This window comes from Saccopteryx leptura, chromosome 4 (assembly GCF_036850995.1).
Source record: "Saccopteryx leptura isolate mSacLep1 chromosome 4, mSacLep1_pri_phased_curated, whole genome shotgun sequence".
In the NCBI taxonomy this organism is placed as follows: Eukaryota; Metazoa; Chordata; class Mammalia; order Chiroptera; family Emballonuridae; genus Saccopteryx; species Saccopteryx leptura.
The window spans coordinates 121,430,463-121,457,583 of NC_089506.1; the positions used below are offsets into that span (position 1 = coordinate 121,430,463).

The window sequence follows — 27,121 nt, forward strand, 5'->3', positions numbered from 1 at the left end:
GTCTGACTCTGGACAGAGAGATGGGGGATGAACACTAGAAAATATAGGAAGGCCTTTTAATATGTAAAGAGACATCTTTCTACCATTGTGTTGACTTGTAAATTTTGTTTTCTCCAAAATGATGTGTGGTTTGTAAATTGAACGTGGTCCTATCATGTTAAAGGACATATGACTATAACCAATAGCGGTAAGGGGCTCCTAATTGCAATTTTTGCTTCTGTACTTCCCACTTACAAAACTATAAAAACTAAGTAGAACAAAGGGCCGGCACGCTCTCCGTCAGATTTCTGTCGGAGTTCCCGCCGCTTGGCTAAGCTAGACAATAAAGCTTTTTTTTTTTTTTTTTTTTTTAATTTTATTTATTATTAATTTTTAGAGAGGAGAGAGAGAGAGAGAGAAAGGGGGAGGAGCTGGAAGCATCAACTCCCATATGTGCCTTGACCAGGCAAGCCCAGGGTTTTGAACCGGCGACCTCAGCATTTCCAGGTCGATGCTTTATCCACTGCGCCACCACAGGTCAGGCTAGACAATAAAGCTTTAATGTGTAAACGACGGACCTTGCTCCTGTCTTCCATATTTCGGGTCCCTCTGAATTTGGATTAACAAAGCTGGTGACCTCGGGGTCTCGAACCTGAGTTCTCTGCATCCCAGTACACTCAGTGTACGCTCTATCCACTGCACCACCACCTGGTCAGGCTGTTTTCCTTTTTATTAGTGCATTTATTAAAATTTTCCACTTGACTCAAAATATGGGAGAGCATGGTCATAAGCATCAATGGGACACATATGTTTTATTTTCTACAGAGACAGAGAGTGAGTCAGAGAGAGGGATAGACAGGGACAGACAGACAGGAACAAAGAGAGATGAGAAGCATCAATCATCAATCTTTCATTGCGCACTGCAACACCCCAGTTGTTCATTGATTGCTTTCTCACATGTGCCTTGACCGCGGGCCCTCAGCAGACCGAGCAACCCCCTGCTGGAGCCAGCGACCCTGGGTTCAAGCCGGTGGGATTTTTGCTCAAACCAGATGAGCCCACGCTCAAGCTGGCGAGCCTGGGGTCTCGAACCTGGGTCTTCCACATCCTAGTCCGATGCTCCATCCACTGTGCCACCGCCTGGTCAGGCATATGTTTTCTTTTTGCCACAGGCTCAGGTATGACGCTACCTCCTTTCAAGAAGCATGGACGAGGGCTGTCGGGGTTAGGGAAGTAGGAAGGTCATGTCACCTGAAGTACTGGCTGAGGCTTCCTGGGTGAGGTTCCCACTATGGCCAGTAGGGGTTGCTGTGGGACCGCGTGGCCAGGACTGCTTGGTAGGCAGGAGCCGCAGACTCCGCATTCCCATTTCTGATACCCCATTGCTCATAGCCTGAGCAGGTCAGGGGGAGCTGACCCAGATGCTCGGCTCTTTGATGACAGGGCTATCCCTGAGTGTACAGCACAAAACAAAACCCCTGAACCCAGCCTGCAGCCCACTTGTGGAAACCTGGGTCCTGCCCAGCATCACCCGTGGACCTAGGGTTCCCCCTGCCCTGCAAACATCATGCCTAGCTCAGGTCTGGGGTGAATCATTCATTTTCAATGTCCTCTCTCTTAGGGTGTGGAGCGGGAAGAATCTTTCTCAAGGGCTACACTGCAAAATAAGTCGCTTGGGCTGGTTTAGAGGCCACTTCACCACGTGTAAGCCAACTGAAGTGAAATTGGGTAGGGGATAGTTTCTTCCCGAGACTATCCCCGGCCCTGACTGCCATGCCCCACTGTCACAGTCCCCACAAGCACTCTGGCTCTGGTTCGGTCACTGTTCACCTGCCCACCTGCAAGGCCCAGGACCTGGTAGGCCTGCTGGGTTGCTCCCATTTCCCTTTCCCTAGCCCTTTGCCTCCTGAGATCACCCTGTTCATTCGCCTCCCTTCCTTGTTCCACCTCTGCCCCCTCTCTCTAGACTCATGGCTCATCTAGGCCTGCCCACCCTTTTTTATTTATTTATTTATTTATTTATTTTTATTTTTTTTTTATTCTTTTTTTTTTAGAGAGGAGAGAGAAAGGGAGAGAGAGAGGAGAGAGAGACAGAGAGAGAAGGTAGGGAGGAGCTGGAAGCCCAACGCCCATATGTGCCTTGACCAGGCAAGCCCAGGGTTTCGAACCGGTGACCTCAGCTTTTCCAGGTCGACGCTTTAACCACTGCGCCACCACAGGTCAGGCAATGTCCACCCTTTCATCCCCTCTTTTCCCTCACTGCTTCTGACGGCCTGACAGCTGCTCTCCTGAGCAAGTCCAGGTGCCCAGCACTGTGGCGCACACCTTCCTCCTCCTCCTCCAAGCACCTACCTTGCAAGGCAGACCTCATGTTCACTCCTTTTTTTTTTTTTAATATTTTACTTACTGATTTTAGAGGGAAGAGAGAGAGAAAGGTGGGAGGAGGAGCAGGAAGCATCAACCCATAGTTGTTTCCCATATGTGCCTTGACCAGGGCCTGGAACCAGCAACCTCAGTGTTCCTGGGCAATATTCATCCACTGCTCCACCAGAGGCCAGAACACTCCTATTTTCACTCAGAGGTGACTGCGACTCAGAAAGCCTGAGTGGTTTGCCCCAGGTCACACAGCATTTAGGGCAGTCTGACCCCGAGCCTGGCACTCTGTCTTGCCGCCGTCCTCTTTGCGCTGCACTTGTATCTCAGTTCACACAGCTCACTCTTGGCCTGTGCACTGGTTTTGCTTTCTAAGAGTGGTATTTATTCTTTGGATTTCTGTTGCGTACTTTGGTTGTGCCAGGCCCAGCAGATGAGGGCACAGCCTTCACTCAGGGAGTTCACGGTCTGGGAGACAAGGCTTCTCCTGTGTGTTAGCTGAATCTCCCCAGGCAGCTGGCAGCCCTCCCAAGGGGCAGAGGCTGCTTCCTGTCCCTCCTGCAGCCCACCCAAGGGCGGTGACCTCCGGGTCCCTCCTCCTCTGGGAATTGATGCTGCTGACTGTTGCCTCCATTGTGCGTGGGGGTTGGGCAGGCCTGACCCCAGGCTGTGGGTGCAGCATTGAGGGCTGGGGAAGGGGGTCTGGGAGGTGAGAGTGCAGGGAAGGTGTTGGGATGGGATTTTAGACTAAAAGCATACTTCCTTCCCCCAACACCCAGGGATTGACCCTCGCATGTAACTTGAGCAGCAGGCCAGGCCCTGGGCCCAGAAGACAGAGGCCCTTCTTTCTAGACATCTCTTCCTTGATTCCTCCCTCATCATTCTGTCCTCACCAAAAGATTTCCAAAACAGAAAATTAAAGCCTCCTTACTTTTTAAAATAAGCACAGACACCCTACCCCCCCACCCCCAGAGCCCAGCTTCCAGTCTCCAGCCTGGTGCTCCTGACACCAGGTGAGGGCCCCCAGCTCCGAGGGGCCACGACTAGCCAAGGCTGACACAAAGCTTGGAGGAGAGGGAGGGAGGCTTCCAATAAAAAGGCCGAAGCCTTGAACTAAGGAAAGCAGATGGCAGGAAAAGACAGAATGAGCGGGCACAGACACAGGAAGAGGAGTGTGTTTAATGACATGGCTGGGTCTGGTTACAAACGGCAGAAACTACAAAAGGAGGGCAGGTAGGTACATGGGTGGCTGCACGAGGGTGGGACGGGATGGCACAGGCACGACAGTCACAGCAGCAAAACACCCTTGAGGACGACACGTGACCAAGGGGCACACACAGTAGTCCCCAGCAACTCTGACCCAGATGGGTGGACAGGACCCACTGCCAGCCAGTGGCCAGGAGGGGCAGGGAGGGAAGGCCTTGGGCCCTCAGAGCTCCAGGATGAGATGGAGGCCTCTGGTCCTGTCATCCTTGTCCCTCCTCCTGCCGGGGCTGCTTTAGTGGCAAAGGCAGACGGGGCTGGTGTTTGAGGTTTCTTTACCATGGCCTCTCCCCCAGCACAGTCATCTGGTCCAGGGCTTCTGGCGCCTCTGTCTGCCCTCGCCTGCTTTGGAGCAAGGCAGGGAAGCATACACTTCCCTTTGTGTGAGGCAAAGGTGGGGAGAGCCACATTCTTTTTACCCAGAGCAGAAAGGAATGTGAGGACCCAGGCAGGCCCTTGGATCATCCCAACTCTGCCTACAGGCCCAGGTCCTCTCTGTGCTAATGTGGGCCCCCCTGTTTCTGCCAGGACATTCTGTTCTCTGCCCAGAAGCAGGACCAGGACCCTACCTGCCCCCTGCGATGAGCAGAACCAAGGCTCCACATGAGCCTCCAGGCCCCGCAGATACACGTTATAAATGTGTGTATATATATATTTATATAGATTGTATATAGAATATATCTGTATATATGGTAGATATGTGTGCATGGTTTTCTAGATAGGTGGTGTGGAGACCTGCATGCTGGCCAGGCAGAGAGAATCAGGGCTGGTGCCCTCCTGCAGTAGCTCACAGACCCGACACGATGCCAATGCCGGCCAGCCTCTCAGCTGGGTCTCGAACAGTGAGTAGAAAAGTTAAGAGTGGGCCTGGCTCTTCAAGAAGGAAGGGTCCCCCACCCCCACAGGCACCTGCCGCCAACTGGGTCAGCATCCAGTGCCACCTCCCAGCGGCTCCAGGGGCACTACGGCCAAGGCAGAGGCCTCTTTCCAGGAAGATGAGTCAGGGATTCTTCCAGCTTCCTTGGCACCCAGAAATGGAGGGTCATGGAGGGTCTTCAGAACTCGGCCTTCTGCTCAAGGTGCTTCCAGGGAGGGGGAAGACAGGAGGGGCCCTATGGCCCCGAAGAGGGCAGTGTGGCCGGTGGGCTGTGGATGAGAGATAGAAAATGGAGGCAACAGGTCACAAGGGGCACAAACTGGGACCAGAGGACATGGGAGGCAGAGGAAAGGGATCAGGGGACGCAAGGCAGGATGCTACTTGCTGAGTCCCTGAGCGGTACAGGTGAAAGCAGTCCACAAGATGCTCGTTCTAGTCCCCCTTCTGCTAGGAGCCTGCTGTGTGGCCTGAGGCAAGCCCGTTGGCCCCTCTGAACCCCAGATCTTCTCCTCTAAAGTGTGACCATCTGCCTTGCCCAGCTCTATGAGAACTGAGTGACATCAGCCGTGGGAAAGTGTTTCACAGCCTGCAAAGATCTATACAAATGTGAGCTCTCTGCTACTGATTAAAACACAAGCGCTTTCTGGTTGGCCTGTCTGGGTTCCCCTGTGGCCACCCATAGGCTTTTTCAGTACACATAATTCTTTGCACTCACCACCACGCCCCTGCCTCCGCACCCACACCCTTAAGCAGAGACAGTTCAATAAACAGTGGCGTCTGGCCTACCACTGGTCCCTGATAAGAGCAGTTGGATGCAGGCCTTCTAGAACTCTGCCCTGTCATTCCCTCCCACCCTTGGAACCTGTTGGGGCCTTGGCAGAAGGCTGAGTGAGTCTGCAGGCTGGGGCCCAAGGAGACACGCCTTCTTGAGGGCCTCACCTGGTGGGTACAGAAGGCAAGAGGAGACAATCCCTACAACTTCACAGCTGGGGAAGGGAGATTACGCCCAATGCAAGGTACGCTGGCCCAGGAGGGAGCAAGGCCCAGCCACTCTCCCTGTAGCCATCTCTGTTCAGTCTGTAAGAAGACCGAACTGAGTAGATGAGAAGATCATTACGGTTTCCCAATTCTTGGGGTCTAGTGAAATTTAAGTCCCAGGGGTCTAGCTGGGGTAAGAAAGAGGAGGGGATAGGGCTTCATGTCGGGGAAATGTGTCCATGTGTTTCTGATTCATTGGGGCTGGTACTGGCCAGCTCTGTCTCTCTCCAGTTCCTCTGGGCTCCTGTAAGAAAGCCCTTTTCTCCAAAAGCAGGAAGTCTTGTCTCCTTGGCTGTAAACAAACTCATCTTTGGCAGCAAGGCCTGCCTGGGGAGATGTGTGGGTGGGCAAGCCCCCTTCCCCCACTGACCCCTCCCTAGCCCCTCTGGCTACTCCAGCAGCTTCCCTGGCTAGTGCCTCCCAGGGCAGATAAAACTCTGACCACCTCCCACCCTCCCTGGTCTAGTGCAGACTATGGCCCAGCTGTGAACATCTGTAGCGGCTGCCTGGCTATAGCCAGCAGTTCCTGAGGACTCTGCTCTCCTGGGGTGGTGCGATGGGGGTAGGGGAAGGGAGCAGAAGAAGGCTGGGGCCAGTGTGGTCAGAGGACTATGGACAGTCAGGAGGCCTGGCCCTCCAAGGCTGCCCTGGGGACCTTCTTTTTGGAGCTGCGCCCACCGGGAGGCCTGTGAGCAAGAAATCCAGAGGTCTGCAGACCAGCTCAGAGCCCAGGGAGAAGACACCGCCTTTTCCATGGGAAACTGCTGGGAATGTTTCTCTACAACGCGTGTCCTGAGCTGCTGGCTGACCCCTGCTTCCCATTCCTGCTTCTGCTCCTGCCTCTGCCTCTCCACTGAGCTCTCAGAGCCAGCCGCCCCTTGGGGGCCCAGGGAGGCCAGAGTGTTCCCAGCCACCACATCTGGGGGCCAGCCCACCCCTTGTGCTCCTAGTCAGCTGGAGTCACTGAGGCCAGCCACTCTCCTTGAGCCGTCTCCCGGGCCCTCACCCCAGAACTGGGAACTTGGCCTCCAGGGTCAGCCCAGAAGTAAACACCCCTGCTGGTGTGCGTGAGAGTGACACCCACGCAGGCCCTTGTGGGCCTGGCTGTGCAGGCGCCGGTTCACGCGCCTGTGCACTGGTCCTCGTGACTCTCCTGGCACCAACCTTGTTGAGACAGAGGTGGGAGAGAGTGCTGGTCAGCAGTAGGTAAAAACAGCTCCATGTGACTGGTGCCCAGGGAGGAAATGGCTGGAACCACCTGGTGACCTCTGGGCCCCATGACCAGTTTCCCGTCAGAAACCTTCTGTTCTCTCTGCCCCAAAAGCCACAAGCCTCTGTCTTGGGATGCTCTGAGGGCTCCCCCGCTCTGGGGGTTGGGGACTCATAGCTCTGTGGGCCTGAGCAGGCCTTTTCCTATTGTGCCTTTTCTGAGACCCAGCCTCCTGGAAGTGCTCCTGCCCTGGGCCCCAGGAGAGGTGGGAGCCCAGGGGACAGAAGGACATGACAGGGAACTGCCCAGCCCACCCTCACTCCTCCTCACGTGGTGGCATTGGGGACCTGCTGTACCCAGCCCACTTCCTTGTAGGCAGCGGTCACATGGCTGTAGATGAGGCCACGCAATTTGGCCCAGGCTCTCTGTGTCTCCGTTGGGAAGTCACTGGCAAATTCCTCGGCGATCACCTCCAGAATAACCCCAGAGAGGATCTGGGCACAAAGGGAGAAAGGCGGAATAAATGTCTGGGGTCCCTGCACCCCCTCCACCCTCAGCAACCTTTCTATCCAGCCCAGGAAATTGTTCATAATGCAATACCCCAGCAGCCCTCAAGACCCAGCCCCCATCCTACTGCCCCTCCCAGTCACAGCCTAGCCAGGGGAAGTGGCTGGGTGTCCAGTGGTCACCTCAGCTCCTCCACGGACCCCTCCCATAGCCTGCAGGTGGTGAGAGGGCCCAGGAGACTCTGCAGCAAGCAGGGTGGAGGTTGGGTTTCCATACCTTGAAGTACATAGGCTCCACCTTGTGCTTGAGGGCATGGGCTTTGCCCACCAGAGCAAGCACAGAGGACACCTTCTCAGGGTCGTGCAGGTTCTCTACAACAGTGTTGAGGGCCCCCATGACCCGGCAGGCGTGCTTCCGCAGCTGAGGGCTCCGCTCCATTTCCAAGGGCTCCTCCATGTGCTTGAACTGGCTGAAGTACTGCTTGGCCAATGGGAAGTTCACAAAGAACCTGGTGGGAGGGAGGGGTGGATGCTGAAGCTGGGCTGCCTCAGGCCCCACCCTGCAGTGTCCAGGACATGGGGGTGCAGGCTGGGAGATGCAGAACCCACCCCAATAATTGTTTTCATCCCCATGTGAACTGTCCCTCAAATACAGACCCTCCTCTGGCAGCTTTGTCTCCCAGGCCTCTGCCTTCCTTGCTTCTTGCTTCCTCTCCAAACCCTACACACCCTTCAAGGCCAGCTCCTGGCATAGCTGAGAGAATAACTGCTTCAGTTCTGGAATCACAGGCCAATGTGACCCCAGCAAGTTAGTTAACTTTTCTGAGCCTCAGTTTCCTCTTCCATGAAATGGGCATCACTGTTCCTATCTTGAGAGCTGTAGTGAGGAGAAAATCAGAAACCACAGTGTGGAATCCTCAGCGGAGTGTGAACACAGGGGCTCAGGAAATGTCAGCTGTACGAATGATCAAGTTAGAGAGCTCTTTGTAAACAGTGAGGAGGACAGATTGAGGTCGGTCTCCCCGCCAAGAAGAAAAAGATAAGATGCAGTCCTTCTCCTCCCAGCTCCCTCTCTTCCCTCTTGGCCCCCCTGCCTCCCTCCTCAGCCTGGTGTAAATATCAACTGATTGATTTTATCTGCCTGGCAGGGTTCTGTAATTACTTCACTCCTGTTCATCTTACCTCTCTGACAGTCCAGGTCTCTCTAGCTCCAGCCCTTAACCTCTCCAGTTTACCTGAAATGATCTACCACTTTCATTAAGTATAGATTCTATAATCTTCATACAACCTCAGGGTGTTCCATGGACCAGCACCAGTCCATGGACTTGTGGTTGGAAAACACTGCATTACATCACTCTCATGCCCAGAAACATCCAGCAGTTTCCTACTGTTTACCAGATAAAGTAAAAACTCCTTAACCTGACATTCTAGCCTTCTTACAAACTGTCCATCCATGGATGTGTCCACACCCACTTCTCCAGCATCACGCCCACGCTGCCCCCGCACCTGAGCCATTGACCTTCAGCCCAACAGCTTCGCTCACCTTTGGCAGAAGTCCTTGGGCATGTCGGCCTTCCTTTCCACACAGTGGAATGCCTTTCCTATGTCAGACTTTCCTCTCCCTGGGCACCAGGCTGGCCCAGGACTACTGATTTCCCCACAAGGCCATTAGTAGGTTACCTGCCACCTTCTACTGGGCTCTGCAGCCCAAGGTCAGAGCCAGGGTCTCACGCGCCCTGTGGCCCCTCACCCCAGTGCAGGCCCTGCAGTCCGCGGTGCTGCTGACAGCCAAGGCTGCACACCACAGCAGGTACATGCACAGTCTCACTTGAAACTTATATAACTTAACTGAAGCCTCAGAAAAATCAATGGAATGTCTTGGGTCTGTCTTTTCAGGTTGTTTCATATTTTGGAGTGTCTCCCCCACCCCTTTGTGATCAGAGAGCCGATCATTTGCCGAAACAGCCCTTAGGCCAAGAGGTGAAGTCTCAGACCTGACAGCTAGCACAGAAGCAGAAAGGGCAGCTGACCCAGGCCACCCCAGCAGGGGAAGCTGCTGATGGCAGGGGAGTGTCCAGGACACTGTCTTTGTGGAGACCAGGGAGGGCCCCTCTCCGAGGCCAAGTCTGCAAAAGTGTGAGAAGAAGTCTCTTCCCATTTGCCATTTCACAGAGATGCTGGGGAGGCAACGGGTCTGAAAACACATTGGATTTTCTTTGGCGAAGCATTGTATTGAAGGACAAACATGGAACCCCCCGTCCTTAATGAGGACCTCAGACTTTGGGGTTTTACATTGCAATAAAAATTATGGTTTCTATTGACCTGGGACGTTACAATGTGCAAAGCATCTCCACCTGTTATTTAACTACCACAACTAAGTCGTATGTCTGTTTTACTGATGAGGAAATCCTGGAGAATATATATTGAACATTGAACACTTACTATGTGATCTTATTAACTGTTACAATATCCTCTCAGGCTTTGGCAGTTTTATCCCCACCTTCTGGATTAGGAACTGATGCCCAAGGTTGCCCAGGGAAGTTGGTGGTATGGCCAGGAAGGCGCCTGGCAGTCCCTGCTTTGCCAGTTTCCCCATACTGCAGCACGGTGGTGGTAGGAGGGTAACCTGGCACCCAGGTTAGTCTCCTGCTGCAACAACCAGGCCCAGGTTATGGCTCAGAGGAACGACAGTCCCAGAGAACCCCTGTTCTGTGTCAGAGGATTCTGGGGGCCACATGCTCTGCTCCTCCGTTCTGGCTTCACTCCCAGTCCCTTGTTTATTCCCGATCTCTCCATCCAGGCCTGTGCTGCTGGGGAGCAGCCTCAGCAGCCAGCCTTGGGGAGTTTCTCAGCTCCCAGGGGCATCTGGGCTTCCAGGAGAGCCTGAAATAGGCTTGTCTGAGTGTGAGGGGGACGGTGGCAGTTACAACCAGGAGCATGGGTGGGTGTTCCCTCTCCATCTCCTGTCTCCTCTTGGGCAGGGAGCGGAGGTGTGGAGTCTGGCTCAGATGCCCAGGCAGCTTCTCCATTGCCACCAGCATTGTGGCTGCTCACTCCTGGGCTGGGTGGGGGGGGGGTTAGGAGTGCCTCTGGCTTCAGTCCAGTAGGGAGATAGAAGGTGAGAGTGATGGGCAGAAGGGCTAGTGTGTTTCAGGCTGTCACTGGAGCCTGTTCTTGATGTGTGTGGGAAGGTAGGAGGTGTGGTGACAAAACTGAGGGGCACAATCTGGAGGGGGGGGCTCTGAGACACCTGAGGAGCTTATCAGTCGTGCCCTACTCACTTTTACCCCCTCCCCCCCGCCAAGGCCAGGTCCTGGGGCAGAGAGCAGGAGGAGAAAAAGGAAAGGAGGACTGGTAGAACCTTGGGCTGCCAGGGAGGAGCTGGGCTAGGTTCTACAGGGCTGAGCTGGGCGGGGCTGGGCTCTGGTCAACACAGAGTCGGGCTCAGGTAAAGTGTGGCACGGGGTTACCAGCAGGCCAGATCCAATTGCTATCCCAGGCCTTCTCAGATTAATTGTGGGTCTCTCTCTGAATACTGAGCACTTTGGTAAACACCTTGCCCAGCCTGGCTCTAGCCCCCTTTAAGAGTCAGAAATGGGGCACCAGAAGGGTGCAGAGCAAGAAAACCTTTCCAAGAGCTTGGACTCTTCTGAAATAGCTCAGCCCTCAGGGTTCAGGGTTCAGTTCCTTCCTCTGCATGCCCCCACTTCTGGGGAGGCTGGGTGGTACCCAAGAGCCGGATTTTGGACACATCCCCTAGGTATTCTCACAGGTATTTTCACTCACAAATGGCAGGGGGCTTTACGAAAACTCTCTGAGGTCTGTCCTGAGGACTCTGTCTCATTTCCTCTTGGTGACCCCTGCATCCTGCAGCCTGGTGGCTTGTACAAGGCTGAGAGCAGCCCTTTAAGGAGGCAGTCTGGCACATCTGGGACTCCTCTGCCCACCACGAGCTTGTGTGGGCACTTGTGTGAGTGTTCCCACACGCAGGTCTGTGTCTCCGAATGTCTGATGGCTTCAGGATCTGAAATCACCTTTTAGCTTCCCCACCATCCCAAGGAGCTGATGAATTAGCCATCCCTGGAGAGAGGGCTCTGCTCCTCTTTGTCCCCTCATGCGCAGAGCCTCAGTTTTCCCTTCCTCAGGAATCCTCCTCCAACTCCTCAACAGTGCTTCTTGGCTTTTTTCCTCCAAAATCTGTTTCTTAGTTGGAATCAGGGCATATCAATGTGGAGCTGGGTAGGTCTTAGGCTTGAGCGAGGTGGAAGAAAAAGAGAGTTGGGGTGAAAGAGAGGCCAGAGATAGGGGCAGGACTGGGAAAAAGAGATGCCTTTAGCAGTCCTTTCCATAGTGAGGTTTCACCCCATCTTCAAATAATATGGTTTCCCTGCTCTGTCCCAGATTTGATAGCTTCCCTCTGCCAGGGGCAGGGGTTTGAGGGTAAATGTGATCTCTGGCCTCTCTGCCGGCATCCCCCAGGTACCAGCACTTGTGGGAAGTGGGCATAGATCTGTAGCCCACTATAGTTAGTTACCAGCTCACTGAGATTGAGGACACTTTATAGGGATGGTGTAAGCATCAGCATGCATGTGAGTGTGTGGGACCCTCTGGGGCATGCGGTGCCTGAATGACTCCTGAGCCCAGGACACATGGCTTTTCCTTCCCAGGTGGTGGGCTCAGGGTGGAACCCTGCCTCCTGTAGCTTCTTCCCTTCTCTCCACAGGAACTTAGCAGGGATGGTATCTTAGAGGACTCTGCTTCTCCACTCACCTGTGCCTCACCTGGGAGCTCCTTGCTGGGCCACTCCGTAGGGGCAGGAAAGGGCCTGCTAGGAAAACTGGACCTCAGCCTCCTTTCCTCTGACCTCTATTTTCTTGCCCTTTGCTCTATTCTTCCAAGAAGCTTTAAATTCTTTCAAGGGGTTGAGCTGGAGAGAGGGCTCTGCTTCTCTTTGTCCCCCTCATGTGCAGAGCCTCAGTTTTCCCTTCTCTAAAATGGGGAGACCCCATTGAAGCCCCCCTTTGAAGGGTTGGTGAAATATGTGTCCACAGCAGCTCGGCTGAGTGGTTGGGGTACCCAATGAGGAAGGCATGACTGCCTGCTGAGCTTGGAACTGAGGCCAGGGAGAGGAGGGAGATGGTGCCCTCCCTCTGTATCTGCTTCCTAGTTCCTGGTGAGCCCCGTGCCCAGAGCCAAAGAAGGCTCAACCAGAGCTTTACCCACCCAAGGTACCCCACGCTGGCCTGGCCCCAATCGCATCTAGGGAGGTGGCGCGGGAGCTTGGACCTGGCTGAGCCCGCCCCTGCCTGGAGCCGCTGCCGCCCTCCCTCCCCCGGGCACGGCAGGGCTGGGGCGACACCTACCTCACCAGGATGGCCACCCCCACGTCCTCGCAGTTGGCATAGAGCCGGGCCCACGTAGCCTGCACCGCCTTCCTCTCCGCCTCGGACAGCTCCTCGCTCCGCTCCCTGCGCTCAATCTCCATCTCGCCCGGCACTTTCTCCATGAGCAGAACCAAGCCCAGCCCGGCTTCCCTCTGCGGCGGCTGGGCGCGGGGCGCGGGGAGCCGGGGTCGGCTGCGTGTGCGGCGGGCGGGCGAGGGGCAGAGCGCGCCGGAGGGAAGGAGCGTGTCTGTGCGCGCCGCGCGCGGGCGCGTGTGTGTGTATGTGTGTGTGTGTGTGTGTGTGTGTGTGTGTGCGCGCGCGCGCGCCCGCGCGTGTGTGTCTGTGCGCAGAGTATATGTACGAGGGGCGGACCGCGAGCGGGGGGCGGGGATGTGGTCTGATGGAAAAATGTTAAAACAAAACAAAACAAAACCAAACCAAATCCGCTCCAAACCCTCAACCCTGTGTGCCTGAGCCAATTCCTGCAAGGTGAAGACTGGGCAGGGCGGGGGCAACCGGGCTGGCGCTCTCTCGCCCGCCCTCCCGCAAGGAACCCACGGAGTTTGACCGCCGGGCGGGGCTGAGGCGTGGGTGAGGCGCCTGTTTTGGGGGTTCTCGGAGGAGGGGCGGTCACGCGGCGTGGAGCGCGCCGGGAGGGTGAGGGTCTGGAAGCACCGCGTCCCTGCTCACGCTGCGGTCGGAGTCGGGTCGCGTGTGTGCGTACCCTTCACGCTGCAGGGAACTGACAAAGTCATACACTTTCAGGCATTTGCTGTGTGGTCGCTCGTCCGAGGGGGTGGGCCCGAGCCCCTCCGGCGGCGCCGCGGTCGGACCTGAGCTCCAGCTGGCTCCTGGCCTCAGCCGAGCCAGCCACTGGGGGCCACGGCGCCGCGCCCGGAGTTCCAGACCCGGGGCTATGGACGGTTAGGACTGGGTCCTCTCTCTGCTGGAGTCTCCCTGCTCCAGTACTTTACTGGAATTCCCCGCTGTGGGGATAGGGAACCGTATAAAACTTGAGCGCCCTAGGCCAGCTCCCCTTTTCCTTCCGCCAGCACCCCTTGCCCCTCTGTAAACACCCATGTCGTTGTAAACACCCTGGCTGGCTTATTAACGACACAGGCAGGCAACAACCAGGCACTGCCCCAAATTCTGGCCCTGGTGGAGCAAAGTCTGAAGAAGAGGCAGCAGGGCTGAGCAAAGCAGACCTGGGAGGGTCCTGAAGTCTTGGGGAGGCCCAGGCTGCTGGAGACATCTCAGCCACCAAGGCCCCTGTTAGGCAGAAGACACTCTTGTTCTGGTGGCCCTGCTCAGGGAGGTGTGAGTGCTATAGGACCAGGGGTGGGGACTGTGCCTCTGAGAGCCACAGGGCCCCTCCCTCCCACAAGCAGCTGTTAAGTCCTGAGACAGGGGATCCCACATTTGACTCCCAGTGGATGCCTGATGCTAGACCTGGTTGCAGCCCCTTCTGGGAACCATGTGACAGCACATTCCGGGTGTGTCCAGTTTTCTCCAAGGTTCCCTGGTGACCCTGCCCTTCTCAAGACTTGTGTCCCACTGCTCAAGGATTGCAAAAGGCTGGCTGTCCTCTCCAGCTTTGGTTTATGTGTTTATTTAAAAAGTCACATTTTGAAGTAGAGAGCCCAAGTGCAGCCCCAACTCTGGTCTTCCTTGGACCTCGGGGTTCAGGTACCTTACTGGAATCCTGGATAGGTAGCCTCTGGACCCTGCCTCCAACTCAGTTGAGAAAGAAAATCTAGCCTTCATCTAGGGGTCTTGGTGAGGGATGGAGGAGAGAGGGTGAGTTGTTTCTTACATCAGTCTCAGACCCTTATCCTCACTTTGGTCCCCTGGCTGTTGCCTGCCTCCACACCCTGCCTGAGCCAAGACTGAGGACACTGCACTGGGCTACCTCGCTGAATGCCACTGATAGTTCCCCCAAGCCAGTGCGGTGGCCTTCCCTATTCCTGTCCAAGAAGTTTCACTGGGATGTGGAAAGAAAATAGAAGAAATCTTATTTTTGTTTATTTTATATTTTTATCTCACTCTTTACAAGTTTAATATATGTCTACAGTGCAGGACTGTGTTTGCATGTTTGCACAGTACATATATATATATATATATATATATATATTTATTTATTTATTATTATTTTTGAGAGAAGCAGGGAGAGAGAGAGAGAGAGAGAGAGAGAGAGAGAGAGAGAGAATGACAGGAACACTGAGCTGCTCTTGCATGTGCCCTGACTGAGGATTTTTTTTTTTTTCAGAGACAGAGAGAAAGTCAGAGAGAGGGATAGATAGGGACAGACAGACAGGAATGGAGAGAGATGAGAAGCATCAATCATCAGTTTTTCGTTGCGCATTGTGACACTTTAGTTGTTCATTGACTGCTTTCTCATATGTGCCTTGACCACGGGCCTTCAGCAGACTGAGTAACCCCTTGCTTGAGCCAGTGACCTTGGGTCCAAGCTGGTGAGCTTTTGCTCAAACTAGATGAGCCGGCGTTCAAGCTGGCGAGCTCGGGGTCTCGAACCTGGGTCCTTCCGCATCCCAGTCCCACGCTCTATCCACTGCACCACCGCCTGGTCAGGCATTGACTGAGGAATTGAACGAGCAACTTCTGCACTCCAGGATGACACTCCATTCAGCCGAGCTATCCGGCTAGGGCTAAATTTTTATTGATTTTTAAAGAGACAGATAGAGGGAGGGGGAAGGGAAGCATTCGTTTCTTTGTTCCACTCAGTCGTTCATTCTTTGGTTGCTTCCTGTGAATGCCCTGACTGGGGATCACACCTGCAAACTTGTCATTACAGGACAATGCTTTTAACTGAGCTAACCAGCCAGGGCCTAAAATGATGTGATGCATAGATATATTTCATGGGTGAACACTTAAATTCTGCCATTTACTGAAGAGGGGATATAATCAGAAATGTTTGGAGAGGATTGTTCAGAGGATGGAACTGAACCACTTAGGCCTTCACTCCCTGGCCCTCCCTGGTCTTTCTGGCTTCATCATCTACCTATCCCTTCTTCCTCCCTTCCTGAGGCCTCCCCTGTGCCATCACTGCCTTGCTGCCAGTCAACTTCCAGTTGCTGGAACGTGCTAGGCAGCCCTGGCAGGATCTTCTGTCTGAGGATCCACCCTTCCTTGAGCACCTGCAAATTCAGATGCTCCTGCTCCCCTTTGAAACCTCCCCTTATGCTTACAACTCCCACTGTGCCCTTAATTGTAGGTGCCTTTAATTGCCTAAGTCACTCTATTTGTGGTCATTATTTAACTTGCCAGTGTATTTGTCTGCACTATACACCAGTGTTTTTCAACCGCCGGTCAGACTCTACAATCTTCATACAACATCAGGGTGGTTAACTCTCTTGTGGTCCATCATGAAATTTCTGGTGAACCAGTGGTTGTAAAACACTGCTGTATACCCCTTGAGGGTCAGGCCCACATCTTAGTCTATCTATATCCAGAATAAACTGAGGTCAGTTTACCCTGCACTGGGGGGACAACCTGGGTCCAGTAAGGTTAATCGGTCTTCACAAGGTCAGGTCTGCTGACCTCAGTAATCAGCTTGAGTCTCCTAATCCACCACCAGCAGGAATCTCAGGACAGCACAGCAGTGGCTTGGGAGAGCCAGCAGGGGCCATCTTGGCCTTCTTCTGCAGACTCGTCCCTAGAGGGGATGGGTCAGTGGAGCCATGTGCACCACCCTCTTTCTGCTCAGTACCTTGGCTATGCTCTGGCGCCGACAATTTGCCAACAGGGTCCAACCGTGAGAAACTGGGCCATGGGCTGGGGTGGGGGAAGAAACTGCTTGGCTGAGCTGAGTAGGGGCTTCCTGGACCTCCAGGGAGGCTAGAGGGATTTGCAAGGACTCCCTGAGAAACTTCCCATCAGAATGGGGGACTTCAAAACACTGGCTGCCACCTCCAGTCCCATAGCCGGATGTGGCTTGGGGTCCTGCAGAGAAGTAGGAGAAGGGATTTGGGGTCTGGTACACAGATCTGCCTGCTTGCTCTTCCCTTCCACAGAGAGCCCAGCGGAGACAGAGATGGGACCGGTATGAGCAGTGGCTTGGAAACAGACTCCCAGTCCTCTTGCAGGTAAGGCAGAAGAGAGCCTGGGGTAGAGGAGGGGGAGTGCTGCCAGTGAGGCTACTGCAGTCCCTGTCCGCTGGGGATGTACATGGGTGTGTGTGTGTGCAGGCACTGTCTGCTGGCCCCTGACCCCCTGTGTGCCTGGTGGACAGGCTCCAAGCCTACGTTCTCTAGTTGGAAATGGGAACTCCCAGCCTTTCCTCCAGACCAAAGCTGCTCTGCTTTGCTTGTCCGAGTGCAGGGTGGTCCCCAGGGACCCTCCTGTTGAGGGCTCAGGGGGAATGGAGAGGGGGACTAGGCGGCAGCAGCTCTGGGGCTCTGCTTGCCTTCCCTTCCCCTCCCTCTCCTGCTGCCCCTGCCCAGCTCCAGCAGCTCCCTGCCTGCACCTCCAGCAGGATTCGCTGTCCAGTCCCCAATAGAAGGTGGAGGAGGAGCATGACATCATCAGTACTGAATATCATTGGCTGGGCCGCCCCTGCGGGCAGGACATCTCCATTGGCCAGAGAGTTAACTCTTCCCTAGACAGAAGCCATATGGCCTTGACAGCGTTTAGTTTGGGGAACTTACAGACCTTTCCTTCCCTGGGAGACCAGTGTTCTTTGATGACAGGGGCTCCTATGCCCAACAAAACAGAAAAGTCAACAGCTGTTTATTGAGAACATACAGTTTGAAATGTCCTTTTGTGCCCATGGACCCACCTAGGTGTGGGGGCCTATCTGAAGAGTGACATTCTCTCCTGCAGAGGCACCTACTGGCCCTGGCGCTGCTTCTCATCCTTTTAGGGAAACAAAAAGCATGATGCCCGTGGGCTCTAGGGCTCAGGTGGCTGGGACAGTCAGCAGGAACACAGCAGGCCATGTGTCCCCATGTCTGTTTCATGCTGTGGAACCTGCCTGTAAAGTCCTCTTAGAGGTAGTGGAGACTGGCGAATGAAGAGGACTTGGGTCTTTATGTCTTGGCCCGATTTCCCTGGTTCCAAATGTCAGAATGCCCACTGCAAAGTCCCAGGCATGTGTAGGGAAAAGAGGCATTTCTCTGACACCCTTCCTGGACACCTAACCCAGCTGAGGAAGTCATAGCAGTGCCTGACTATGATGACTGGTGAGAGGGGCTTCCTTGTTCATAATGACCATCCCTGGATCACATCCACAGGAGGCCCTTGAAGGCTGACTGGTCCTTGCTGTTGAGTGTGGGTCTGCAGCTGGGCAGCCAGAGTTCAAACGCTGGCTCCTCTCTCACTAAGAGACTTTGGGCAAGTGATGTAATCTTTTAACATTTTTGTAAACCAAGATTAATAACAGTGGTTCTGAGGTTTATGTGAGATTTAAGTGAGGTAATGGGATAGCACGTGGCACAGTGACTGCTCCACAAATGTCAGCTATTCTCACATCAGCTCAGGCTTGACCAGCACTCTACCCTCCCTGGAGGTTTCTCCTGTGTGAACTCCCCTGGCAGTCCCAGCAGCGCTGGCAGTTTGGCAGGACAAGTGCTTGTATCTCGTGAATGGTGGAGGAAACTGAGAGGCAGGGACACCAGGTTACTTGCTCATGGTCTTCCATCCAGTGTGTGGCTGATGTGGGACTGACAGGTCCCTGACTTTAGGCAGTCTATCTCCTCTCTATGATGGGCCTGGATCTCCTGTCAGGTGAGAAAAGGCCAAACCCTGGGACCATCTGGCCAGGCCTGGCCTCATGTGGCCTAGCCAGAAGGAAGCAGTTGCCTATTAACTCTTTGAGACCTAGTTAACTGGAAAAACTGGCCTAACATTTAACACCTCCTGCTGATGGTGGTGGCTATGGAAGGCTGGCTCTTGGTTGTGGAAGGGGTGAAATTTATGCTCTCCAATTCCACTGGTTTCTTGAGTGCTCCTGCCCCTCAGTAGCTAGGTGATACCAACTTCAGACAATCCTCATGTGACTCTAGTCCAGGGGTCTCCAACTCGCGGCCCGCGGGCCGCATGCGGCCCGCCGAACAATTTTGTGCGGCCCGCAGACTAATCCACGAAGTTCAAAATATTTTGGATAAAATTAAGTAAGCCTAGGGGCCTACTTGTATTTTTCATTTCTCTAGCATCCTAGCTAGATATTAGCTTAGTTAACAGCAGTTGTGATGCGAACTACAGTTTCTGGTCGTTTTGTGACACTGAGTAAACTGCATGTACAATTGTGCTTGTTGTACTGATTTTTTTTTGTTTTCAACTGCAGTGAGAAAAGTGTTACGTAACAGTTGCCTTTTGTAGACCTAGTGCGGCCCGCCTAACGGCTGTGATCTTGCTCTGCGGCCCACATGCTGAGTTGAGTTTGAGACCCCTGCTCTAGTCTGATCCTCAGGAGGCCTGGGTGAGACCTTGCGCATTGTCTCTTGGGAGCTGGCTGACGACCTGTGCTCATCAGTGAAGCATGGCACCGTGGTGTGGGTGGAAAGGGCTTTGTGAGTTTTTCTCAGAATTGCCTCAGAGAATCGTCCCCAAGAGCCAGAGAAGGGTCTTGCAAACAGGATGAAGTGAGCAGTACGAGGAAACACTGTATTTCAGCGGACATGGAGAGGAAGAATAACATTCTGATTCACCACTGGGCCATGGGAATAAGATGACCTAGGTTTAATCTTGATTTGATGTCCATTTATCTGCCAGCCACGTTGTAACCCACCACATAACCTCCTTACATCTCAGACACTTCCTCTGTTAATATGGCCTAATGATAGCATAGCCCTCAGAGTTGTGGGAAGTTCAAATAGGGGAAATTCCTATGAAATGTATATCACAGATGCTGGCACACAGCAACGCCAGGGAACTGGTGGCTGTATTGCCATTGTTAAGTTCCCTAGCCCTCCTTCAGCCCCACCTGTGTTACAGCCATTGTTTGGCAACAAATAACTTTGTTCTCAGGTGTATTGGAGAAAAAGTTTTGTTTTTTCCTTACAGCCTTCTTAGTCTTCAAAGGCAACATTTTAAGAAAGACCTTTCTCCAGATGGACAACCTTTCTTTACTGGAGAGAGAATAGGACTGAGCTTAAAGAAATTGACTTTAAATACCAAGTGCCATAGGTCTCCCTGCTGCGGAAGGCCCTGCCCAGACACTCTTAGGGAATGAGGCTGAACAACCTCCCCGAACAACCTCTGGGCTGCTCCGGAACGTCCCATGTGGACAGTGCTCTTGGAATCCAGGCCTGTTGTGTGATGTAAGGTGCCAGTTGCTGCCTATAGTCCTGTCTCTCCACCCACAGGTTTTGACCAGTGCTGTTGGCCGATGATATCACTGCGGCCTGTTGTCATGCAAAGTCGACTGTATTCTCTAACACAGCAGATTAATGGAAGTTAAAAAAAAATAGTGGGGGCCTGACCTGTGGTGGCGCAGTGGATGGGGCGTCGACCTGGAAATGCTGAGGTCGCCGGTTTGAAACCCTGGGCTTGCCTGGTCAAGGCACATATGGGAGTTGATGCTTCCTGCTCCTCCCCCCTTCTCTCTCTCTCTCTCTTCTTTCTAAAATGAATAAAAAATTAAAAAAAAATAGTGGGGTGAATTGCTAGGCATGGGTTCTAAGAGAAAGAGAAAAGCTGGAAATGTGGGAAGGTTATCCTCTCCCACCCCTGATTCCCATGCTTCTCTTTGTTTAGGGAGAAAGAGTCTCTGAAGTAAGCCCTGACCCCTGCAGGCAGAGCCCAGCCCTAGGACCTGGAATCAGCTGGAAGCAGGTAGGCCAGGGCTGCAAGCCCTGAGGAGCAGAGGGCAGGGCTGGGGACAGGGCAGGAAGACTGTGTGAGCCTGGTCATGTGGGAGCAGAGCAGGCCATCTTTAGCTCTGTGGTCATGGCTGGAGGGTGAGAGTCGGAGAGTAGACTTCTCTCATCAGCTCCTCCCTTGAACTGTATGTTCACTGTTGGGTGGCAAGGGTTTTAAGGGTACCACATGTGATCCTGCCAGCATTTTCTGGGCTTGGGGATGAGGCGTGGTCATGCAGGGGGCCTGAGGATAGTGCTGGAGGACTTCTAAGAAAGAGGGCTGCTCCGGAACGTCCACTGGGAAATACAAACCCCGGCCTGGGCACAGGTTTTGTGTCAGCTCAGGTCCCGGTTTGCCCCTTCCCTGGGGAGGGTGCTGTGGTGGGAGCAGCAGCAGCAGCAGGGGGGACAATGAGAAAAAGCAGCAACTGAGAAGGTGGACCCACTGGTCATCGGTTCTCCTCAGGCCTGGCTGGCGCGGCAGGCAGGGCAGATGTTCCCTGCCCTGCAGATGTTCCCTGCCATTCCTAGGGCAGGCTCCTGTCTTCTGAGTTCCTGAGGCACCTCTGAGGGGACACGGTGGGGTCACTCGGCTAACTCTGCAGCCCCAGCTGCCCAGGCGGGGGGGGGGGGACAAGTGGGGAGTGGGAGACTCACAGTTACAAAGGAAGGGCTTCCCATTCAGTCTCTAATTTAATCTTCATGATCACCCACAGAGACTGGTCATATTATCATGCACATTTTAGAAACGAGGAAACACAAAGAGGCTAACTGATTTGCCCAGCATCACTGAGCTAGCAAGTGGGGGGCCCTAGGCTCATGCTAAAATCACCTGGAAGCCTGCAGCTGCTGGGTGAGGGGAGCGGTTCCCAGCCTGGCCACCTGCCTTCTGCAGCTCAGGTGCACACTGTGAAAGAAACCTCAGCTGTGGTCCGGGGCTGTGTGGTGCCAGTCTGCTCTGGTGGCACTCACTTCCTATGGCATTTGCCCCTCCCTGGTCCTTGGAGCTCACCCTGTCACTGGCTGCTCTGCTGAAATGATCAATAAGACATGCCAGTTGGATCTGTGATGTGTGCTGGCAGCTAGATGGGAGCAACCCCCGGCTGTCCTCTGAGTGTTTTCTGCGTGTGTGTGTGTGCATGCGTGTGTGTGTGTGTGTGTGTGTGTGTGTGCTGCCAGCTAGATGGAAGCAACCCCCGGCTGTCCTCTGAGTGTTTTCTGCGTGTGTGTGTGCATGCGTGTGTGTGTGTGTGTGTGTTCCAAATGGGCAGTAGCATGTGACACTTATTTTGTCAGTCTGCTGACTGCTCAGTAACTGTGGAGGTCTCCTTTGCCCCTAGCTGTTCTGCCATTTCCCTCTTTACAACCCTGCCCAATCCCAAGCAGAGATAAAAGCAGATTTCCGCTTTTGCTCCCTAAGATCCAGGTGCAGACCCCCCAGCAGGCAGCAGCACCCGACTGTTTCAGACAGCCATTCATCTTTCAAAGCACTTCACCCCAGTGCATGCCTCTCCTCCCCACCCAGCCCCCACTGCGCACCTAGTGGCCGGAGTCTGCCTGGTTGGCCGCTGTCCGACATTCAGGGAGCAGGAGATGGAGGAGTTCTCTAGACAGCAGCACCTGGCATCTGAAGGAGAGGAAGGAAAGGGGGAGAGACCAAGGGGACCCACTCTGAAGCCATAGGGGAGGGGCTGCTGATCCTGCAGGAAGCCTAGCAGTTCTGTGGAAACCTTCAAAGTAGGGCAGGTGGAGCCTGACCAGGCGGTGGCGCAGTGGATAGAGCATCGGACTGGGATGCTGGGATGCAGAAGACCCAGGTTCGAGACCCCAAGGTCGCCAGCTTGAGCACGAGCTCATCTGGGTTGAGCAAAAAAAAAGCTCACCAGCTCGGACCTAAGATCCCTGAGCAAGGGGTCACTCGGTCTGCTGAAGGCCCACGGTCAAGGCACATATGAGAAAGCAATCAATGAACAACTAAGGTCTCGCAACGAGAAACTGATGATTGATGCTTCTCATTTCTCTGTTCCTGTCTGTCTGTCCTTATCTATCCCTCTCTCTGACTCTCTCTCTGTCCCTGTAAAAAAAATAAAATAAATAAAATAAATAAAATAAAAATAAAAACAAGGTGGAGGCAGGGCAGGAGTCTGCTAAGACCATGTCAGAGCCCCACTGTCCACTTGCCAGGGGCTGTGAGTTCGAGCCACCTCTCTCAGCTCTTGTCAGCCTGTCTTTCTCCTGGGAGGCATTGGCCCTCCTGGTGGCAGGACTGTCAGACTGAGAGCCAGAGGGCATTGTTCCCAGACTGTCTGTGTTTCCTGATCCTATCTTTGCATTCATTCTCTAATCTATTTGCCATGTTCCTGTCACTTCATCCTTGCTTCTGTTCTCTGCCATTTCCAAGTTGCCTGTCCCCTTCCACTGGTCTGAGGAATTGCCAGGCCAAGGTCAGCTAGCTGTACTGGGGCTGGCTCACGGCCCAGACACACATCCACAAAGTGACACCCCCTGCAGCACTACTCTAAGAACCTGCTCAGGAGATGGTGGCTCCTCCAGGCATCCATTCTGGATGAAGGAAGAGAAAGAGAAGAAGGGGCTGGGGATGGTGGTGGCATGACTTCCCGGCTGGGAGGCTAGGGGCCCTGTGGGCTGGGAGGAAGGCCCTCTCCCCCAGGACTCAGGTTGCGGTGGTGGGCAACAATTGTTTACACCTTTCTCCCAGGCCCAGCCCACACTCTCCTATTCCTGGCCCTTCCAGCCTGGGCTGTCTGCACAATCTGCCCAACAAGTGGCTGCCCTCAGCCTAGAACTCCTCTGCGGAAGACTGCCTGGGACCAACGCCCCCTTCCTTGGCCCACTGTCTCCTGTTACAGGGGTTGGTATGAAGTCCATGGCGGGGGTAGACTCGATGTCCCCAAGAGGGTAAGTCTTCCTCCCCTCCTCCTTCCTCAGAAAGAGTCATTGCTTGGAAATGGGACCAAGAAAATCCAGGAGCTTGGGAGACTGACCGTAACAGGAGGGGCGCTGAGGGCAAGTGCATTGACAGAGTTGAGGCAGAGAGCAGGTCACTTCTGGTCCAGCTCCCAAGTCATTGGCGGGTTAAATCAGGTAGCATGGGTAAAGTGCATAGCAGGCTGAGTGTTCAGCATATATGCCCTGTCAATTACTGAACAATTAGTAATTTCAGAACAATCTGTAGCCTCCAAGCAGCTAGAATCACTCACCCCCTTACCCATGGCCCTTCTTGCCCTATCTCTGCACACATAATAGCTGGGAAGTGGAAAATTATGAAACAAATTAAAGGACAGCAGAGGGCAGAACTGCTGGGCGGAGGTACTCCAGGAAGACCCAGCACCCAGTAAGACTGTATGAGAGCACCATGGTCGTCTTGGTGAGTCCAGAACCCTGTCCCGACTTCCAGTGGGGGTCTGGCCTGGACATTGCCCCCAACAACTGGCTCTGTTTCCTGGAATGAACCTCAGCTCCCAGAGAAGACAGGAGTTGGCTGCCCTGATGCTCCCATCCTCATCTGAATGCTAATATCCCCGCTGGGAGCCTGAATGACAGGGAAAAGGCTGCTCTGAGCTGCAGGGTGGTCCAGGGCTGCAGCCAGGACCAGAGAGGTGTGGTTGTCAGCTGCTTCTATAGCTGAGATTCAGGGTTGCAGCTTGTCTCTCCTGGAGACTGGAACATGACCAGAGAGCTGAAGAGGTGGCAGGGTGAGGGGGGAACAAGGGAAGCAGCCATAGCAGCTGCTGCTGTCTTGTGTCACCCTAGGGGTACAGGTGCCACCTCTGGGAGTACCTGCCCATCCCAGCTGTATGTGTGAAAGTGGGCAGGATAGTCCTAGAGGAGGGTATGTAGCAGAGGCCCTGGTTCAAGATGAGGAGGGCACGTGTCTGAGCTGAGGCGGGCACAATGGCATGAGCAGGAGACCCCCTGGTCCCGCAGGCTCCAGGGCCCCCCTGGCAGGGGCCTATCAGGAAGAAGCCTGAGACCTTGAGCTAGAGGAAAGTAATGCTTCTGTAGGAGCCTTGAAAGGAGAATGGCCAAGTGGCTTATAGTGTGTTTTACATTAATACAACAATGATACTAACATTATTAATAGTGGCTAACATGTCTCACTATGTGTTGGGCAGTGTTGGGGCTTTGTCTGTGAGCACTGTCTTGTTTGTGAGGTAGGGACTGTTGTCTTCCTCACATATCCAATAAGGGAAGGGAAGTTCACAGAATTTGCTCATGGTCACTCCCAATGAAGCCAGGACCTGCACCTGGGCAGGTGACACCACAGCTGGTGAAGCTGTTGGGACAAAAAGGACCCATCTACCAGGGCACAGGAATGAGAGCTGTGGCCCCACCCTGGGCAACCCCTTTGCAGGTTGTGGGTGGGCAGGGTTTGCCAGGGCCATTCCCAGGGCGCCGTCTTCAGGAACTCATCCCCAGGGGCAGGCCTGATGTGGGGCCCTGGAAGATCAGTCCCCCACTGCCAGGGAGGGGAGGGTCGTCCCCTCAGGGAAGAAGCAGTGGCCAGGCAGGGATCACAGACAGGTCATCATCTACCACTGCCACTCACCTCCAGGGAGGGGTGAGGGGAAAACTTGAGAAAAGTTTTGTTTTGTTTTTGCAGGTGGAGGGTGCAGGATCAAGGAGGCAGCTTCAGGAGGGACACACTGACTTCAGCTGGCACCAGCTGACAGCAGACCTTCTCTGTGGGGTGCACACACGCCCCCTAGTGGGGATTAAGACTAGAGGGTGGCTGAGAGATCTTTCAGATTTTCCGAGAAACTATAACCTATGAGCCTGGTAGGAATGGTCCTGCCTCTATGTGAACACACACACACACACACACACAATACCATATGTAAGAACCAGTCAACTATGCATTTAAAAAGTTATTTAATTCATTCCACTGGTCATTTATTTAACAAACATGTATTAGGAGCCTATAGTGTGCATTGGAGGGAGTGTATTGGGGGTGTCAGGAGTTCCATAGCGATGAAATAGCCTGCCCTCCAGCTGGTACAGTAGAAAGATCTCCATGTAGGAAGCCCTATTCTGCTAACTCAGCGGCTGCCTGGTCATGCAACCTTTCCTTCTCTTCACCACCATTTTCCACTGAAGAAGCACACATAGAACCTGGTGGGCTGATGCTGAGGACATAAAGGACTAATGACCATCTTCAGGAAAAGGACTGTCTAGCAAAACAAAGTGGTGGACCTCTGGGGGCCCCACAGATTCTCCCAATCAAAAGAGACAGCAGTGGACCGTGTCTGGAGGTGCTAACAGAGACTTGGCCACTGGGCCAACATGTTTGGTTTTTTTTCCTAATCTTCTCTGTATCATTCCAATTTTAGTATATGTGCTGCCGAAGCAAGCACAGGCCATGTTGAAGTGCCTGTGTGCCAGCCACTGTAAATACAAAGTGAATTATGACTTTTTCCCACTGACAACCAGAATCCTGGGCAAAATATAAGAAACAGACACTTGACAACAGGCAGCACACAGACAGGATGGTGACCCCGTGATGGCCTCGGTGTCTGCCTCAGACAGTTCCTGCTTGTGGCTTGGGGTAGGGAAGCCAAGAAGACCAAGGTCTCGGCAAGGTGAGAGCTTGGACAGCGTGGTGCTCCTAAGGATGTGCTCCCAGACCAATGGGATCCAAAAACAGATGCCGCGAAGGTGATTCGACGGGGAAAGGAAAGTCCTCTCAACAGACTACACAAGTACTAAGCATAAAAGAAAAACAGGTTAATTGGACTTTATCAAAATTCTTGGAAAGACTGGGGGAGAAATATTTGCCAAGCAAATATCTGAGGAAGGCTCTGTATCCAAAAAATCTAAAGAATGTTAATAACTTAATATAAAAAAGACCATAAAAAGGGGGAATGTTTTAATATACAATTCACAGAAAAATATACATATGGCCAATAAATATATAAATAGCTGCTTGACCTGACAGTCATCAGGGAAATGCAAATCAGAATTGTGAAATACTACTACACACACTAAAATGGTTAAAATTAAAGACTGACCATAACAGGTGTTGGCTGGGTGTAGGGCACCTATTGTCATATGTTGCTACAGTGTTAAATCTGCTTGGGAAACAAACTAGTTTGGCAGTTTGCTATGAATTTACCCATGAGGAATGAAAATTCATGCTCACAAAATGATTTGTACAAAAATGTTCACAGCAGCTTTATTAATAATAGCTCCAAACTGGAAACAACCCAAATATGTGTCAACATGTAAGTGGATAAACAAACTGTGGTATGTTCATATAATGGAATAATAGTCAGCAATAAAAAGGAAATGAATTAGTGATGTGAGCCATCATGCGGATAATTGAGAGAAGCCAGACATAAAATATCCATGGCATGAATCCATTTATATGAAATTCCAGAACAGGTCAAACTAATCTACAGTGACAGAAAGCAGATCGGTGGTGGCCTGGGTGAGGGCTGGGCACTGAGACTGGCTGTTTAATGGTATGCAGGTGCTCTTTGGAGTGAGGACATGTCCTAAGTTGTGACTGGAGTGTGGTTACAGGGGTGTATACATCTATCAGACTATTGAACTGTACATTTTAGATGGATAGACTTGACTGTATGTAAATTATACCTCAATAAAGATGACTTAAAAGAGTTAATAAAACCAAACACAGCACAAGAATGAAGACC

The 27,121-nt window shown here is 53.3% G+C and overlaps 2 protein-coding genes and 1 long non-coding RNA gene across 6 annotated transcripts in view; 2 read left to right on the forward strand and 1 right to left on the reverse strand.

Moving 5' to 3' along the window:
- The first annotated feature begins 389 nt into the window (after positions 1-389).
- The window catches only part of MFSD11 (major facilitator superfamily domain containing 11), a 253,051-nt gene continuing 226,319 nt past the window's right edge, over positions 390-27,121 (forward strand). The window contains exon 1 of the mRNA XM_066381339.1: positions 390-516. Within this exon, the coding sequence (XP_066237436.1) occupies positions 491-516 (26 nt within the window). The 5' untranslated portion in view covers positions 390-490. The remainder of the gene's footprint in view (positions 517-27,121) is intronic.
- Positions 3,512-12,845, reverse strand: CYGB (cytoglobin). 4 transcript variants are annotated; one of them, XM_066381357.1, is made up of 5 exons: positions 12,610-12,740; positions 7,904-8,000; positions 7,524-7,755; positions 7,097-7,234; positions 3,512-4,761 (listed from the first exon to the last, which is right to left on the reverse strand). In XM_066381357.1, exons 2-5 carry the CDS (start codon positions 7,996-7,998, stop codon positions 4,690-4,692), a joined length of 537 nt encoding a protein of 178 aa, XP_066237454.1. In that variant the 5' UTR covers positions 7,999-8,000; positions 12,610-12,740; the 3' UTR covers positions 3,512-4,689. The 4 variants fall into 4 exon arrangements, with proteins under 4 accessions (XP_066237454.1, XP_066237450.1, XP_066237453.1 ...); XM_066381353.1 differs by lacking the exon at positions 7,904-8,000 and having other exon boundaries at positions 12,610-12,845; XM_066381356.1 differs by lacking the exon at positions 7,904-8,000 and having other exon boundaries at positions 7,055-7,234; positions 12,610-12,842.
- On the forward strand, positions 13,056-27,113 carry LOC136403057 (uncharacterized). The gene is made up of 7 exons (XR_010751083.1): positions 13,056-13,221; positions 16,662-16,733; positions 20,344-20,421; positions 23,167-23,366; positions 23,715-23,835; positions 24,658-24,822; positions 25,072-27,113. It is a non-coding gene; the product is annotated as an uncharacterized lncRNA (long non-coding RNA).

Bases quoted from the DNA above. Each gene is read 5' to 3' on its own strand.
- CYGB (XM_066381353.1), bottom strand. From the start codon at position 12,752: ATGGAGAAAGTGCCGGGCGAGATGGAGATTGAGCGCAGGGAGCGGAGC. The intron at 7,756-12,609 runs GTAGGTGTCGCC...CCCTCCCACCAG, and splicing joins GGGGTGGCCATCCTGGTGAG to GTTCTTTGTGAACTTCCCAT. The intron at 7,235-7,523 runs GTATGGAAACCC...CTTTGTGCCCAG, and splicing joins TGGAGCCTATGTACTTCAAG to ATCCTCTCTGGGGTTATTCT.